The 19,479-nt window shown below is 36.2% G+C and overlaps 1 protein-coding gene across 2 annotated transcripts; it reads right to left on the bottom strand.

Moving 5' to 3' along the window:
- Positions 1-317: 317 nt before the first annotated feature.
- On the bottom strand, positions 318-17,866 carry taf4a (TAF4A RNA polymerase II, TATA box binding protein (TBP)-associated factor). Of its 2 annotated transcripts, none has more exons than XM_082156351.1 (15): positions 16,125-17,866; positions 14,178-14,317; positions 9,935-10,048; positions 9,696-9,791; positions 9,236-9,358; positions 8,103-8,192; positions 7,471-7,650; positions 4,851-4,995; positions 4,663-4,771; positions 3,520-3,689; positions 3,299-3,429; positions 2,911-3,036; positions 2,026-2,082; positions 1,802-1,921; positions 318-845 (listed from the first exon to the last, which is right to left on the bottom strand). In XM_082156351.1, exons 1-15 carry the CDS (start codon positions 16,798-16,800, stop codon positions 678-680), a joined length of 2,445 nt encoding a protein of 814 aa, XP_082012477.1. In that variant the 5' UTR covers positions 16,801-17,866; the 3' UTR covers positions 318-677. The 2 variants fall into 2 exon arrangements, with proteins under 2 accessions (XP_082012477.1, XP_082012478.1); XM_082156352.1 differs by having other exon boundaries at positions 9,696-9,788; positions 16,125-17,864.
- Positions 17,867-19,479: the final 1,613 nt, after the last annotated feature.

The raw sequence follows: 19,479 nt of genomic DNA, 5'->3' as shown, positions 1-19,479 counted from the left end.
CCACCCTATATATATAAAAAGCATAAAACGTTATATCTAAATAACACTTTCACTAAAACAACCTAAAATGGTGAGCAAGGGAACATGTATGAGCGATGATGTAAACGAATCAGGAGTCATGTACTTGAATATTAGTGAACAGTCTAAACTAACCTATTTGCTTTAAACGAATATAACAATTAGGAATTCGTATAGCATTACTTGTTATATTATAAAACCACACCACCAAGTATTTTATAGAAACTTTGTCCACTTTTATTTCTTAAAACATCTTTATAAAAACACAAATATAAAATGAATGGGTAGTTCCACTGTGAATTCTTTTTTTACATAGGTAATTTGCACATTACAAAGCCACCTTCTATGAAAAACATATGATATATAATTGCAATTTTCTTTTAACACAATTTAAAGAGTAAAATTCACAAGGGGCAGGGAGCTAAAAACAAGGCAAAATAAAAGACTTAAAAGAAAACAGAAAAACAAGTCAGCTCGTGAAAGAAAAAGGAAAATGTATCACTGTATTTGTATGTGAGACAGTGACAGAAAGTGAGAAAGAGCGATAAAGAAAGATGAAAAGGGAATGACAAAGAGAATGATAATAACAGTAAAAAAGACAGAAAGAATGAGGGAGTGAGCCCTAAAGACTGAAATGAGGGAAGGGCATGGGCTATCTGCTATTTGAGAAGGGCTCGGTAGAGCAGTTGTGAGTGGCTGGTGCTTCTCTCGTTCTCTAGACAGAAGAGCAGATCCCTGAGGTTTACACGCGTGATGCGCTGGCGAGTGAACTGCCTCGACGCTCCTGCATTTAAGCCCCCGGATGCACTTGCGCACAAACCTGAGCCCTGTCAACATACACACAAACTTTGACACCGGTGCTAAACTGTTTGAACCAACATCTTTTATACTGATATTGGTAGATAAAAAAAATAAAAAAATTGAGTAATACAATAGTGACAGTTGTTCAAAAAATATTTCTGTGAATTATAATATATTTTAATATAATTTAAATATAATATAAAATAAGCATAAATAAACAAATATAAAATAAAAATAACAAAATAAAATTTGTGAATTTTAAAAGGGGAATGATAATATATCAAAATATAATATAATATATTACAATATAATATAATATAAGAGTAATCTAATAGTGTAAGTTCTGAGGAAGAAAGGAACTTTAGGTGAAACATTTTACAAAAAAAATAAATATATATATTTCTTAAATCAAAACTAGTCAAATATGATTTGTTTTCTCTGAAAAAGTGAGTGATAATAATATATCATAATATAAATATTAATATATCCACCTTAATATAAATATTTTTAAATGTTTAAAATTTCTCTGAAAAAGGTGAATGAGAGATATATATATATATATATATATATATATATATATATATATATATATAAACTAATACAAAATAAAAATAGCATGATAAAGAATTATTCTTTTTTCGTAAATATATTTTTTTCTCTGAAAAACTTAAATGGTACTTGATAAATGATATATTTAATGATAATTAATATAAATGATAATTAATATAATATATGAAAATAAATAGCATGATACAGGAATATATTTTTTTAAATTGTGTAAAAATTTGCTGAAAATGACTGTTACTATGCCTTTAGACTGTCCCATCTGCCTTTTGTGACAATCTGAGACCCTTGAAGCACAACCTGACATCTCAAACCTGCCCAACAGGTGCTAAATGATTTAAAGAGGGCACAGAGGGGGACAGAAGGAGAAGAGGTGGAGGGCAGCAAACTGCCGTGGTGAAGGATAGATATTTCGTACCTCTGCGTCATTCCCAAACGAAGGAGAATCCAGTTTTCTTTTCTTTCTGGGTCCGATAGCCGCTAACGCCGTCAAGTTGGCGTCTCTCTGTCGAATCTGAGCCAATTCCTGCTGCTGCATCTGTAGCCACACACACACACACACACATATACACATCAGCTCTGACCCATAATCAAACACAATGGTCCTCTGACAAGATAAACATCTCAAGTGTGCCATCTTACCTCTTTGGCCTTCTGTTTCAGCCGCAGCTGCTCGGGGTCCTCTTGTCGCGAGCGTGACTGCAAAATATAAATAGCAATTAGAGGATCAACAGTCAAAACACACAGAGACATCTGCTGAGATCAAATGAATATGTAAAAATTAAGGCTGTCAATCGATTCAAATATGTAATTGTGATTAATCTCCTAATATTTCACTGTTCATGCATTAATGCATGCAGTTCCTTGTGTATGGAATAAACAGAGTAATTATGGGATCCTACAATTTGTGTGGAAGAAATATATAAATAACCGCATGTCTATATAAATACAGTGGACAAAGGCAAAAGTTATGCAACTGTGCTCTTTCCTTCAGAATTAATTCTAATATGCTGATTTGGAGCTCAATAAATATTTCTTATTATTATCAAGGTTGTGCTGTTTAATATTTTGTGAAAACAGATTTTTTTTTATTCTTTGATGAATAGAAACTTTAAACCATAGAAATCTTTTGTAAGAATCTAAGAAAAAATCTTACTGACCACAAACTTTTGAACGGTAGTGTTCATGTATAAAGATGTTTTTTGCAGCTAGCCTGCATTCCTCCACATTAACATGTTGATGTTCATATTAACCTTTTTATTAATGGTGGTGTTTCACTTGAGGGTGATATTTACTGTGTGATATTTAAATTTATAATGAAAACAGTTATTTTACTTCTGTCTACTTGTCTAATGATACTGCGTCAGGTATCGTGTGTGTGTGTGTGTGTGTGTGTGTGTGTGTGTGTGTGTGTGTGTGTGTGTGTGTGTGTGTGTGTGTGTGTGTGTGTGTGTGTGTGTGTGTGTGTGTGTGTGTGTGTGTGTGTGTGTGTGTGTGTGTGTGTGTGGCTACAGGTGTTTTACTAACCTTAGCTGCCTTCATTAAAATTTCTCTCTCCTGTTCCTCTTTCTTTTGTTTCTCCAACTGGTCAAGTTGCTCAAAGAACTTCAGCTGAGAGCGAACATCCTCCACCTGCTCATACCGACTGTCCTCCTGCGCACACACACATCATTACCATTACACACAGACTTACAGGCTCAAAACAATCTGACACCTAAAGGATGGAGTGTCTCGCTTTTGAGACCAAAACCCACAACAACCTCTGGATTCAAAGCCTGACATAAAAGAGATTTATCCAGGGTTCAAAAAAGTGTTTTCAGTAAAGAAACATAAAAATATGTTACTAAAAATAGCTAAAATATTGCTAAAGCAAGTACGATCCCAACTACTAGCACAACTGGGTCTGCAGACTTGCCTTGTAAGTCATGTTCTTTTGCTGGGCGATCAATGAGACTTTCTCTAGAAGGTTTTGCAGTCTCTGTTGAGTGGCGTGAGAGACGATGTTCACAACCTCAGGACCCAGCTCTGTCACTCCAAACCTTTGGCCTGACAACATACAGGGCAACAACTATCAGCTATGGTAAAGCAGTACATTTTTAGCCAAATCGAATACAAGATTTTGACTAGAAGTCTCACCTATCTCTAGTATCTTGTGCTGTAGCATACTGGCGGAGAGGAACGCTTCATCCTTACAAGACCGCGTGACCGCGCCAACCAGCTCAGAGTTGGTGGCCAGGATACGGGCACTCTCCTCCGAAAGATTAACGCCAGCCATTGAGGCCACGTCATTAATGTCGTCATCATCCCTGTACAGATTTAGACACAAGCATATATGTCAGAAAGAGTCCTTAGCATCAAGTTTGAGGGTTGAGTTTGTTTCTCCAATTGTACAAATGCTGCAAAACTATGACCTCAAAATGCCCGTTATTACCATGTCCTTGCAAAAATCTGACATCACATAACTGCTCTGATGCCAAAGATTAACTCTAATTCATGGAGACCCTACACACTAAGAAGATTTCTGTAAAAGTTTACTTGACAAAATTAAATTATTATAACTTCAAACACAGAGAATACTTCAGGCATATGCATGTTGATAATATACTTGTAAAAACAAATACAAATTTACATTTCAAGTATATAAATGTATATAATATATCTGTGTGTATGTGTGTGTGTGTGTGTGTATATATATATATATATATATATAAATAATAAGAAATACATATACACTGTATATACTATATATATATACATATACATACACTTGATATATTTATATGTATGCAATATTCAGTACAGCATTGTTATTAACTAAAACTATTAAACAATTTTTTTGTTAAATGAAAATAAAGCTGAAATAAAATATTGCCTTAAACTAACTGACAAAACAACATTTTTCAAGGCAACATGAAGTACTAAAATTACTAAAACTTGAAATGAATACTGAAAATACAATAATTAAAGCTCAGTGAAAATATTAATGTAATAATTGTACATAAATACTAAAATAACACTGGTGGTTCAGTATAAAAATTAATAGTACACTGTTATGTGAACTGTGGTCATGACAATCATGGCACTGTGACAGTCATATTTCATGCAGAAACTACTGCCTGAGATGAATTAAGCCGAATGAAATCAGTTTAGCCACACTTTATTGATCACTTAAGATGGCCATGACCCTGTGAAAACCACTATTGAGCTGCTGGAACTTGGCACATGCACTGTATTTCAAATGGAATCATTCAAAAGTTAAACAAACACAAGAATACAAACCTGAAAGTTCCTCCAGCCCCATCCTTGGCTTTATTCTTTTGAGCTATCGCTACAGACACGGAGCCGTGAGCCAGTTTAGTGCTACTCACCATACCCTGCTTCACTGCCACTGAAAGAGAGAGAGATTTTACGGTTTTTATATTAAGAAAAAAGAATCATACTGTAATGGATCTGACAGACACCCTCACCTGTCTGGATCTGTTTGAGCTGCACCTGAGGCTGACCCACCACTATGTGGCTGTGGGGCTGACCCCTGAGCGTTACCATGGGAGTGGTTGTCAGGGTAACCTGAGGGGGCTTCACTATTGCCCCCTGCTGTGGAGGCTGCAACACCTGAACAACGACATTGAATGTAATTCTATAATTACAACCATGTGGAGAACATTTTACTGTAGAGGCTCAACAATAAAGAATTTTGGGCCAGCAGACTATTGGTCACTGCCCTGTTGGGCCAATGCTGCATAATATATTTGTTTTTAAATACTTTTTTTATATCTAAATAATTATTTATTTATCATTATTGATCATGTATAGTTTTAACAATTTGTTTATAAACATCAATAATAATAATAATAAATAAATAGTATTATTATTAAGCTGTTTAATTTGATATATAATAATAATAATACGAGGAAAGGGACTCAAAATTAATTTAAACTATTTTACTAATACTACTTTTCATGAAATATTTTAATGTTTTTATAAATGCATTCAACCATATACAATGCAAGTAAATCACTTGCATATGCGACCAAATTTCATGCTAGGTGACTAAAACATTTATTTAATTAGCCAATGGCTATTAAACTGTATCATTTCATCCGCTTGAAATTGAGTTTGACTAAAGGCAAAAAAAAGTTTAGTGCAGATATAATTTCATTGCCTGTTGAGCTTCGCACACTGTCGCTTGGCTGAGAGCGCTCTCTGTTGCTTTCTCACGTGAGTGAAATAGAGAGGATTTTACACATGCCATGTAAAGAGAATTGACATGCTAGATCTAAATGCAGGGCTTGACAGAACTGCTCGATGGCCAAGAGTTGACGGAACTGTGTCCCGATCGGGCCAGTGCTGCATCATCATAAAAATGTATCATTTGTACGTGTTTTTAAGCCTTGCCAATTAAAAAAATCAAGCACATGAAGAAGCGAAAGATAACTCATTGGCGTCTGACAGGACATAAATAATGAATCAAGCTCTTTCAAGTCTTCTTGCGCTTGAACAGACAATTTCACACAAAATAATGTCAAAATGCCTGTCTTGGCGAGGATCCTAGTAAACATAGTTGGTTATAGTGAACGTAAACAGTTGAGACAGACAACGCATGTGTACAGTATCAGTATATTGGATCTGTGCATTATGTCTTAAAGTGACAGCAGCCTAATATTCCTGATGCTGTGTGTTTTTAATGTTAATCTATATTTAATTTATAAACTTTGTTCTATTGTGTTTATTTGTGCTATTTCTTGTAGTTTGTTACATTTTATTACAGACTGTTTACTTGACTTTAATAATGTTTGAAAATTATATTTTATATTTATATTTCATATTATATTTATATAGAATTTTTTCATTTGCATTGTTCTTGCATACCATGTAAAAAGTCTGGCAAGTAAAATAAAAAATTTAATAGCCAATGGCGACTCTAGCTTCAGTGTGTCTGTAGAGGGTTAAAGGGTTGAACTGACAATTTCAACCCATTGTCAGTAGTATCAGGCACAAACATTTACTCTGTGTTGCCAACAGTCAATATTCTGAACCAATGTAGGGCTGTAATGATTCCTCGATTAAAGTCGAGTACTCGATTAAAAAAAAATCCTCGATTGCAATTTACCCGTGTCGAGTAATCGACAAAATACCGACATTTGGGAACGCAAGTCGGACGCAGTTTGTGTTTCATAGTTGCACTGTTATCATTTATATTCGTGGAGCGCGTCTCGGGTTTCTCAAACTGCTTCTCGGTTTCTCGAATTGCTGTTCATCGCGATTTCAAAATAAAAGTTTAAACTGCTCTAAACTTGCTCTGAGTTTGCATGTTTTGATGTGCACACGTTCTTGTTCCAGAAATTACAGTGGCTGTAGCATTTCTATAGTACAGAAGTGGCCAAATATTAAAGGTTAAGTTGACATTTGAATTAAATGTTGTTTGGCCAATATTAACCAAGGATTTGATAATGCCTTAGTGTAACAACAACTAACACCAGGCCGCTGGCGCCCTCTGCAGGCATTTGTTATTTATGTACATAAGTTATGTAAATATTAGTTTATATCATTTATTTTACATTGGTGTATTTTAACAGTGTTGATCAATAAAACCCATATAATTACTAACTTTGATACTTTACTTGAACCAATTATTATTGCTTGTTATTATATATTTGTATTTTAAGTCATTTTAAAGGCTGTTGTTAACTTGGATCTATTTTTCCCCACAAATGTTTTATCCGATTATTCGATTAATCGATGGAATAATCTGTAGAATACTCGATTCCTAAAATAATCGATAGCTACAGCCCTAAACCAATGTGTAAGAAACACCAACTAGTTATAATGATATGCATATGATGTTTACCTTTGTATTAAATGACACAGCTCAGAGTAATTTTATACTTTGCCACAAGGCAAATACAGGCAATAACATTCAACATCATTTAAACCATGTACAAAAGCAATTAAAATCCAAACGTTGTAAATTAAGACTAAACACCTCATTTTACCTGCAATATGCTGTTAGTATTAATTATCCCAATAGTGTCCTTGCCCTCACTAAAAAACACATGAGGTAAATTATGCATGTAGATATGTCTTTACCAGAGAGGCAGTCTGGCTGGAGTTGCTGAGGGCAGGCTGGATGAGCGTGCGAGGAGCTGTAGCGGTGGCTCCAGCAGTGTTGGGGCTGGTCAGCACCACAGCAGACGCCTGGAGGGCCTGGCTCTGCTGGATAAAGGCTGTGGAGTCAGGAGTGAGCTGTCGCAGAGCTGGAAGACTCCTCTGAGGAAACGCATAGAAGAGGAGAGGTTAATTGTGGGCAATAGGATGGTCCCAATTATGAAGTTATCATACAAGAAATTGCAAATAAGGATGTAATGTAACTCCATTTCCTCCTACGCCTCATCTAAGCAGCACTATGTGGCTTATGCAGGCAGTGTGAATGCTGCAACGTGCTAACACCATCTCCCAAATAAACATGCTGTTTACGTGTGCATTGTGAAACAGGCCTCACTAAGATAACAATCCTGCTCTATAAACATTGCTTATAAACTTAATCCCAGTTTGATCCAAAATGATTTTCCCTCCAATTAGACTTTAAACCACTCACGATAATTGTCTATCTAATAAAAGGTAATTACATGGTTCATGTACCTGAAATACGACTATACAATAAAACTGAATTACATGAATCGAGCTACATTTTCTTAACATTTTAAGAAAAAGACCTTTACCTTAAGGAAAGGCACTAGATAAGGCTGAGGAGACGAGTTGAGCTCTTTGTAGAGCCTGCTGGTGAACTCCTCTGCTTCAATCGCCCCTTCCTGAGGGAAAAAACAGCAAAAACAACTCACACATTTGGACATTTTAATATTTTAATATAAGGTCATATCCCTGAGGGTCCAAAAGTCTGAGAGCACATAAAAATAGAGTTCATTTAAAACAATCTGAAATTTTAGGATTTTTTTAAATGTTAAACTAAAATATGAGGGAAATATTTTATATTTTAAATATGAGGGAAGAACAAAACACTAAATTTGGATAAGATATTCATGTGAAAAATGATTTGGCAAAACTACATACTGTATGTGTGTATTAATATACACAAAATATATATACACAGTACACACACATATATTATGTAAATATATTTGCATAATACAAACTTTTATTTTGGATGTGATTAATCGTTGCCCAGCATCACTAATATATACATACATTAAATTCTTACAATTATATAAAGAAATTAATAATTTTATTCAGCAAGCATTATATGATGCATTATATTGATCAAAAGTGAAAGTAAAAAAAATTACATTGTTATGAAAAAAAATATTTAAAATAATTGGTGTTCTTTTAAACTTTCTATTAATCAAAGAATCCTGAATAATAATAATAATAATAATTAACCGTTTTCAAAATGTATTATAATACAAAATGTTTCTTGAGCACCAAATCAGCATATTATTAGGATTTCTGAAGGATCATGTGACACTGAAGACTGGATTCAGCTTTACCATCACATGAATAAATTACATTTCAAATATATTAAAATAGAAAATGTTTCTCAACTGTAATCATATTTCACAATACTTTTACATACTACATTTTGGATCAAATAAACATTAAAACAAGTTTTTAAAAAAAACATTTAAAATGTTATTGACCTCAAACGTTTTGAACAAGTGAATAAAATATAACTATTTTCACTAATGGTCACTAAAAGTGAATCGGTTCAATTCAGCCTTTTTGTATTATTATTTTAAAATCTAAAAAAAGTCGTAAAGTCAATTACGACTCGCAAAATGTCAACCTTTTTCCCCACAAAGTCAGAAACATACAAACATACTCAACCTCTGAGACTCACCAGCAGGTTCTTGACCAGCTCTTTAACGTTGGCGACAGTCTCTGATGACTGCTTACCACTAGTGGCCAGCTTTATCAGCGTGGATAAGAAGTTCCTACATTTCTTTACATTCTCCATTGTCTCCTATAAGAAAATAAAAGTGATTGCATTAGCACAAAGCCGTTTTACTCCTCCTGCAGTAGCTTAAGTTTATCTTGCAACAGTCTCTTGGACGCATATAAATGTTCAGGTTAAGATTTAACAGCATGAGCCTTGCATCAAATGGGGATTTCAGGGGATTCCCACTCTGAGAAAACAGTTTTTCATTTAGGTTAACAACTCATTTTTCAAAAGCTCTCAAAACATATATGATGAGGTTATATTTATATATTTACAGACCCTTCAAGGAAAACATGAAGCTAAATGTTCAGCACCGTCTCTTCAGTCTTTGTGTGACTGCAAAGTAAGCGCAGCCTCTCACCGTTGCTGAGGAGACGGTGGTCCCCGAGGCAGCAGTCACAGTCCTCTGGGCAGTTCCCGCCTGCACTGACAACACTGCACCCACAGAGGAGGCCTGTTGACACATGACAGAGAATGAGTATGAAGAGAGAAGGTAACAGCCAACTCAAGAAATACAATTCACAGCACAATTACAATTTCACATACAATTCCCCTCATTTCTAAGGGGCGGTTTCTTCGTGATGTGCCTTTTGTAAGTACCTGTACAGGTGGTCTCTGGAGTGTGGTAGTGGCCGTGCTGCTGGGTGTAGGAGAGCCCTGCTTTATGATGGTGGTAGGGGTCACCTGTCGGGCCATTAGAGGAGCTCCAGGTGCCTGCAGGCATGCAGAAATCGGACAGACAGCAATGAGAAGAAATCAATACACTTCTGTTCAAAGGTTTGGGTCCTGTATATTTTTTTTAATGGTTATGAAAGAAGTTTAACTTATGCTCACCAAGACTGCATATATTTGGCCAAAAATATAATACTGTTTAATATTATTACAGTTTAAAATAGCAGTTTTATTTTAATATATTTCAAAAATGCAATTGATTCCTGTGATGGCAAAGCTGCATTTTCAGCATCATTACTCCAGTCTTCAGTGTCACATGATCCTTCAGAAATCATTCTAATATGCTGATTTGCTGCTCAAAAAAACATTTCTTATTATTATTATTAAATATGATAAACAACTATTCATCCCAGCAGAAAAAAATCAGTTTTGTTAAAATCATGCATCTGATATACATTATAAGAGATACTAAATGTATCCGCCGATTATTCAGAATGATATCTGCCAATATTGATACTTTAATTTTCTGAGGTCTTTCTAGATCTCTCCCAACTAATGCTGTAAACTATACAGAGAACCCTCTCATTTGGTACATTGCTATTATATTAGAGGTTAAAATTATCAACAGATCACAAACTATTATATTCAACTGCTATATTTTCAGATATAATAATTACACAAATAAAAACTTTAATGTTTGTATACAACTCGGTTGCACATCCGGTAGATTTCATAAAAACTTGTCTTCATGACAAATTTATTAAAACATGCATATATAATTATTACCCCTCTATGGTGATGTCTGAGGGGGTGGGGTTTGGCCCTGAAGATGTTTTGACATGCCCTGACATTTGTATTTATTTCAGATAGGAGAATGATGATGGGAGAAGAATTAGTTTTTTGTAGTTTATTTCAACATAATGCACACCATAATCAAAATATACATAATGGTCAAAGGCACATTGATCACATTGACCAAAACAAAGATACTTGAACAGTTACTCACATTTGTGCCATTCCAGAAAACAGTTGCTGTTCAACTGTAGAGACAAGTGAACCATACCTGGCATTTCCAATATGTCTGCTGTTTCTTTTGCCATTCACTGAAGAAGAAAAAAACTACCCCAACATCAGTAGTCAACTTATTTTACCATGATCATGTAGAATATCAGTCCAATGTAGTTGAAATGCTTGCTGATGGTACAGCAATATCAGAGAAAAACAGTCTGAAGACACTCTTGAAAGTTTGTGGTGCAGGTAGATACTGTAGATCACTGTAGTAAAAAAAAAAAAAAAAAAAAAAGGCAAACAACTGTCAGCATAATATCAGGAGCAACTGTATTATTACATTAGAAATCACTAATAGCCTCCTAATATTGCCCACAAATAACAAAAAAACAGACATTTTTGTAGTCTTGGCACACATATGATCTGTTTGCATCATTATACAGTACAACAACGACATTTTATATTTTAGAAACTAAATGACTATTGTTAAGCACATTATAAGCATCCAAGTTTGAGCAGATATTCCTGAACACAGTATTTAACAGTAAACACTGGTCTAAATATTCTTATAATAATAATTCATTACATTTATATAGCGCTTTTCTCTGCACTCAAAGCGCTTTACATAGAAGGGGAATCTCCTCAACCACCACCAATGTGCAGCATCCAACTGGATGATGCGACGGCAGTCAGCTTATTGGTGGAGAGGAGACAGAGTGATTATGCCAATGAGTATATATGGGGATGATTAGGGATGAAAATTTAGCAAGGATGACGGGGTTAAACCCCTTCTCTTTCGAAGGACATCCTGGGATTTTTAATGACCACAGAGAGTCAGGACCTCGGTTTAACGTCTCATCCAAATGACATTCATCATGTTACAGTATAAACACTCATTTTAATTTTATATTATATTATATAGCATAAAAACATCCTTGTGTCATACAACATTTATATGCAATGAAATGTTGCCTATATATTTAATATTTCAACAGGTCTCACACGGTTCCACACATTTTTGTCTGGCAATATAGTCCAAATAGTAAAATGTGTACAAGTTTATGGAAAACACGTTAACTAACGTAAAATAATGAATGACTTACTTGTCAGTGAATGATATCCTCCTCTTCTTCTGAGGTAAATTCAAGGCTTAATTCTCATAGTGCGTCTTCTTCCAAAAACGATGAAAAGTAGAGTAACCTGACGAAGCTTGATGCTTTGATTTTGTGATAAAATGGACAGAATTTGAAAGCTAAGACTTTTATTATTATCAGAAGTAACAGAGTACAATGCTCTGTGATCATTGGGTGCTACAAATAATGTTTTCTGTTGAGAAAAAACGCAGACCTGGCAACCCTGGCTTGAACTACGGGTGATTCATAGGGTGATTCAGAGACTGCTTTAAAATGATAGTTAACCCAAAAATGAAAATTCTGTCTTAATTTACTCACCCTCAAGTGCATACAGGTTTGGAGCAACTTGAGGGTGAGTAAATGGTGACAATTTTCATTTTTTGGGTGAACTATGACTTTAACATCGCTATTTTCTTTACTGTTAATGAGTTATTGTCATGTTAACAGCCTTAAAGTCAACACTAGAGACATTTTATTCATACACAGTATGAGAGGCAGTCTGACAGGTTTTTTTACCCCCTTTTGATTGACAGAATATAATTGGCCCTAATCGGCTGTTTTTAAACAATCAGCTGTTGTACGATTAATAATTGCTTTTATCGGCCAAAACCAATTATTGGCCGACACATCGGTGCATCCCTACTAGGGAAGCATGATATATATCGGCCACCATATCGGTATCGGCCGATATATGTTCATTTTTAATGATATCGTTATTGACCCGATAAGAAAATTTGGCCGATATATTAAAGCTAATAAATAATTTGATTATTTCCTTCAGCTGAGACACTTCAGATGTGCACTGTTCGCCGTGGTGGTTTTGAATTCCTTGATAGGCTACATAAAATTATAATGTAAACACTACTGTAAAAGAATGCTGTGAATTCTTTGTACGTCCGTGTTTTTGAGCGTTGTTACATGTAGAGCGCATCAACAGCGGAGTTACACCTTCATGACTAGCACAATCAAGTTCCCTTGTGCATTCGCAGCCTTTGTTTTGTGCAATTGTAAGTTGTAATATAATGTTTATTTTGTGTGTGTATATATATATATATATGATTTATCTCATATAGGATGTGTTTGGTTAAGAATTAACGTGGTAGTAAAGAGCTTACCAGTGATCATCTTTAGCTTCAGCGCATACAGCTCAAACAGCACTGTACAACATTAATAACTATGATTGGGACATATTACATAACATATTACAATGAGAACACTATTGTAATAAAACGCTGTGAATTCTTTGGGTTTAGTTGCCGTGTTTCAGCACGTTGTTACAGGAAGAGCGCATCCATATAGGTTGAGTTAATTAACCCGCTAACAAAGCGCTTCAGTTTACTCATTACTCATTTACTCAGAGTTCATTAACTCTTCAGCTTCAGCGCACGCAGCTCAAACAGCAATGCTGTTATGTGAAACAGTAATATTAATTTTAGATGTTTCTTTTTCAAAAACACTGATGCATTATTAATAATAACTAGTTATTAATTAATAACACATCCTATATGAGCACTTTTGTTTAATTTTCATCAACATTATGGTTTAATTAAAATCAATGTTTAATTAAATTGTCCGTGCCTAGGCTATTCCATTTTATTTATCCATGGCACATGCATTTTGATTCTTTGTACGCAAGTAATGTTGTCCTCTGGCTTGTTTGCAATAGATTTTTTTTTTTTTTTGTATTAAGAAAGCTGGCCATAGAAGTGTCAAATTTATTTGCAAACTTGCACTAGTTTAATCTAGGCTACTGTACTGTATATGTTTGATTTATGTGTAAGTGCGTGAGACATGGATTTTAATGGTGAGACTTTTGTTTTTGTAATCAGGCTCTCAAAAATTATATAAAAATTTGGATTAGAATAGGAAAAACTTAGATTTAGATTTATCGGCCACGGTGCAACCCTAATCCCTACATATTATAAATAAATCTAAATAATTATTATTCTGCAGTCATAGCCGCATTCATTAAGGAATGTGTACTGTTGGTGTTAAATTAGTTGAGGGTGGTCAGACTCAGATGGCATTACCTGTGCAGAGGTGATCTGCCCAGGGGTGGTGCTGGTGGGGGCAGCAGGGCGGGCGGCCTGAGACTGGGCCTGCATCTGTGCCAACATCTGCTGAGGGATCATCAGCAACTGACCACTGTCACTACGCACCAACACCATACCTGGAAACACAAACAGACACATATAGAAAGGCTGACATCACTTCCCATGTAAATTGTTATTCATTAGTGAGCTTTTCGTATTGATCTAACTGGAGTCAAGTCTGGTAACCGTGCCCTGCTTAGAGGCATGAAGAATAAAGCGCACAGTTGGTGGCCTATATTTTCACAGCACACTGAGAACCCTACACACTCCATCTCCTGTTACCGTGTGAACCAACGGATGTGTTCTGAACAGAAACTGTTGGTCAGAGAATCCAGATGGCCTCTTATAGAAAAACCTGTCAAGTATTCCGTCCAGCTAGACAACAGGCTTGTCAGAATGACCAGAGCATACAGTCAAAAGGAAAAATCATTAGAAAGAGAATAACCAGATTTGCATTTTCTGAAGGAAATGCCAGTGCTTGCGAGGAAGTAAAAGAAAAGTGTGAAAAGGGATGGTCACACTACACTTTGTACACTTTGACTTCCATTCATATGCATGCGAATGCCTAAGACCTGTAATGCAAGCTCATACAGTGAAGTTTTGCATTTTGCTAGTTCGGGGAACTCTGACCAGTGAATTGGTATCACGTGAAGACATTGTGACCAATAGCTTCATCACAGCGTGACCTCTTGAATTAAAAGTACACAAACTTTAAAACTGCGGGTTTACAGCATTGCAGGAAGGTGAAGTAGATTGTGTTTTTGTACATTTTGGATTTTTAACATGTTTAATTTATATTTTTAAAAAGATGCTGCAGAGCATGACATCACATTATGATCGTTTCCCAAAAAAAATCTGTGTGCTCAAAGTCAAGTGTAACCACCTCTTAAAAGACAAGGTAGAGGAATGAGAGACAGAGAGAATGGAAACCAGTAGGCTATATATTAGCACATTAACATTAGTATGAAATCAGGTTAACACTTTACAATAAGGTTCATTAGTTAACATTAGTTAACAACCTTAGTTAACATGAACTAAGAATGAACATTATTTCTTATTAATCTTAGTTAATATTAATTTCAGCATTTATTAATACATTATTAAAAGCAAATGTTGTATTTGTTAACATTAGTTAAAGCACTGTGAACTAACATGATCAGCTGTTTTTTTATTAATTATTATTAACAAAGATGAATAAATACTGTAACAAATGTGTTGCTCATTGTTAGTTCATGTTAGTTAATACATTAACTAATGTTAACTAATGAACCTTATTGTAAAGTGTTACAGAGATCAGCTCGATTTCAAAACTTTTAGCACTGAAAGTGAATGGTAGAATCTAAATTTGAACCTCAAATTAAAAGGAAAGGAAAACTCAATTAGAAGATGCATTATAATTTGACAATGACATCAACATGCAAGGTTAAACTTTATAATGAATAAATACAATTCTGCCATCATATACTCATCCTCATGTTGGTCCAAACCTGTAAGACTTTCTTCTGAACACAAAAGGAGATGCAAAGCAGAAAGCTTCTCTTTTTTCCCATTCAATTAAAGTGAATGTTGACTGAATACTGTCATTCTGCCTGACATCTCCTTTTATATTGTGCACAAGAATGAAAGTTATGCCGATCTGAAGGACGTATAAATAATGCCGATGTTAAATTCTAGGGTGAACTACACTTTACATAATCTTCAGAAACTAGAATTGCTTTACTGCTGTTGTATGCACTTACTTAGGGAGCGCATCACAACACGCGCGCGCAAACTTCGCACGAGATCACAGATGGGTGTTAAAACAATCTCTTCAACTTCCTTTATTACACAGATGAGATTCACATAACTAGACACACATGTAAGAGTTAATGTGAGTGACGGTACCTGGAGGTAGCTGAATGTTCTGGATGTTCTGGCCCGGGTTGCTCTGAGGGAGTCGGGGCGCTAACACCTGTGGCGCGATGGCCCTAATGGCAGGGCTGGATGCTGCGACCGTTGCCGGAGCTGCTGTTCTCGCAACCCCCTGCAAAACAGCCCCCTTGACCACTCCAGGACCGAGAGTCATGCCGCCGGCGGACTGGATAATAGTTTTAGGGGACTCGGACTTGCTCGCAGAGACAGAGGCAGGAGTCTGGTTCATTAAAAGAGGTGTCGTTGTAGTAGTAGAAGTTGTAGAAGTAGTAGTTATTCCCGGGGTCGCTACATTGGCTACAGTCGTATTATTATTACTCCCGTTAATAGTTAAACCTGTTCCAGCAGTTTGCATAGATGGCCTGACAACCGTCACCGAGGGTCCTGCACTGGATGCTGCGGATGCTGGAGGATTCCCGTAAGAAGACTGTATCACTGTGTTTGGGCTTGGGGCGACAGTGATGTTTCCGTGTCCTTTCGCCACCCCGGGCCCGTTATTAACAACTGGTACAGAAGTTGAAGCCTCGTCTGATGGTGATGATGATGATGGGCCACTGGACACTGGAGTGCCGCTTTCAGTGTGCGAATCCATTGCATTGCCTCCGTTCAAAGTTTGCACTGTGGACGTCCCGATCAAAGTAGTTACCATAGCATTAAGAAACACCGGATCGCCTTAGCTGTCTTCCATCTGTGCCTCGTGCACATCAGTTCAGGAAGTTTGGGTTTTCATCCGCTTTTCCCTCCAGTTGCTTTTCGAAGGAACAAGCGTGAGTGAAGGGGAGTCTCGTGTCACAATGTCAATAAGGATTTGACAAGTGCCCGTGTCACCTCAAGTCCACTAGTAACAATGCTCTTGGGAGAAATAATCATCTAACACACTTGAAGAGCAGCTGCTTTCACTATGTTCATATGTACAAGAGCTCGCGGAATGTCAACATTAGCTAGTTGAATTGCCTCTTTTCCCGGAGTCAGCGGGGTGATTTTCCGGCTGCCTGGGCGCTTACCTCAAACTTATTGTGACAAGATGTGGAAACTTCTAATCTAATACAACCTGAAGTATCGGTAAAAAAGTTTCTTTCCCACTCTTTTAATACAGAAATCCTTATATAGCAGGTCAAAGACTGCCGCCATCTTCGATGTGAACAGTGAGGAGCTTTGGACAAAATGACATTGCGCATGCGCGCAGAAGCGGAAACGTCATTACGCTAGAGTTTTGCGGAATCCTCATTGGTTGTCTCTCTACGTGGAGGCGGGACATGATAAACGTCAGTTGATTCTGGCTGAGCGCGGTCAGAGTCGGTCTGTCATCGAGAAAAGGGCCTTGTGAAGTTGAAAAACAACCGTTGATTTATACGCTCACTGCTCTTGGGTATATCTAGAGGCACTCTTAGCTGTTATGTGTTGATTATAAAGCGTGAAGCAGCTATTCTGTGAACTTCACAGCGGGCTGTCTTCCCCCAAGATGGCCCCGTGTTTTGAAGCGTCTGTGTTTGGTTGAAAGCGTGAAAAGGCGCCACACCTCTGCCAGCGTGACTGGCCATAGAGGGCACGCTTGCTACTGCATCCCATTGACTTACAGGATCCTCCTACAGTCTGTATCCTCACGTTTACGTCGTTCAGTTACATGATATAGTTCTTCTGATATCGAGCTTAATTCTTTAATGCAAAAGCGTTAACGCAGGGTGAAATCTATTTGCAAGAATCTATTTGATTGAATAAAAAAGACACAAATGATACACATTATGCATACAATATTATGTCAATAAAATAGTTAATGAAGGGATGACTTTGAACCAATTAATCAATTGTTGTTTTTTTCTTTCTTGGAGACCATGTCTCAGTGGTCATTATAGTATAGTGTGGTATTTTTTCTTCTGGCATAAAAGGCTGTGCATTTGTCCTCTAAAGTTCTCCCCAAAGTTGTTTTTGTCAATTCGTCAAAAAAACATTAAAATTAGTTAGTGATGAAATTTGTGTAATGTCATATATAATTTACTTGTACAAAATAAAAGTGGTGTAAACTTGTTGATTACTTTTGGCCTAAATCGTTTATCACATTGATTTGACTAGGATAATCACCATATTGATATAAAAATACAAAGAGAAAGAAAACAGGTGTAATCTCAAGCAAACCTTATGCAACTAATCAAGGGCTTCATTAGTTGCACCAGACGTGCTTGAGCTAGAACACATGAAATATCTGAACTAGCTAGGTTTGTTGAGTGTCACGTTTGACTGCATAATCGCCCTTCACAAACAAGGAACAGGACAAAAAGATAGCTAAGGCACCAAATTTTCCTATGACAACTTTGGAAGCATAGTTTGCTAGTTAAAAGTTAAAGGAACAGTGGTTACACCTGGACAGGGTAGAAAAAGGAAACGGCTGCAAACAGATTTCTGAGAAGGCAGGTTCAGAAAAACACTCGAGTTGCTGCAAAAGACCTGCAACAAGATTTGGTGGCAACAGGCACTGAGGTTTCAGCTTGCACTGGAAGGCGCGTATGCATGTTTCTTCATTAACTTGTATTAAAGAGGAAAAAGACTTGCGCTCCAGGCTGCTACTTCAACTGAGGCACTAATCGCGATATACAACGATCTGTAGCATCACATTTAACACCATTTATTGTTTGAATTTTGTGATAAAATAAACAGAATTTGAAAGCTAATACTTTGATTCTTATCAGACGTAACAAAGCACAAAGCCCTTTGCCATTATTGGATGGGAAGAGCACTACCAATGTTTGGTGTATGGAAAAAACGCAGACATGGCAACCCTGGCTTGAACTATGGGTGATTCATAAAATCAAATAGAACCTACTTTAACGTTTCTATTTTCTGTTAACTGCTAATTGTTAATGCATTATTGTCACATTAGACAGCCCTAAATTCAACACAAGACATTTTATTCACGCACAGAGTTGCAGTCTGACACATTTTCCGATTGACAGGATATAATCAGCTTATATCAGCTAAATAATTGCTTTTATTGGCCGATACATAGGTGCATCCGATGTTGGGACAGCTTCAGACAGCAGAAAAACAAAAAAAATTCAAAAGTTTTAAAGTATTGTCATAATTATAAACCGATTTGTAGCGCAAATAGTTTTACTGTTTACTGCACTTTTACTGAAGTTAATTGTTCTTCTTCTACTTATATACCTATATAGCAGCTAATGCATTGGAAGTCTTGCACAATTACGGAAAATAGCTTGGATATAAGCTGGATATATTGCCCTCGTTTTTCCCTGTACTCATTCCATCACAGTTGTGCTTTGACAAGTTGTTTCTAAAAGAGATTTAAATGATTGTATTTGCATCACAGGTGTAG

The sequence above is a fragment of the Leuciscus leuciscus genome, assembly GCF_965113295.1.
Source record: "Leuciscus leuciscus genome assembly, chromosome: 23".
NCBI lineage: Eukaryota > Metazoa > Chordata > Actinopteri > Cypriniformes > Leuciscidae > Leuciscus > Leuciscus leuciscus.
This window is presented reverse-complemented; position numbering and strand designations above follow the sequence as displayed.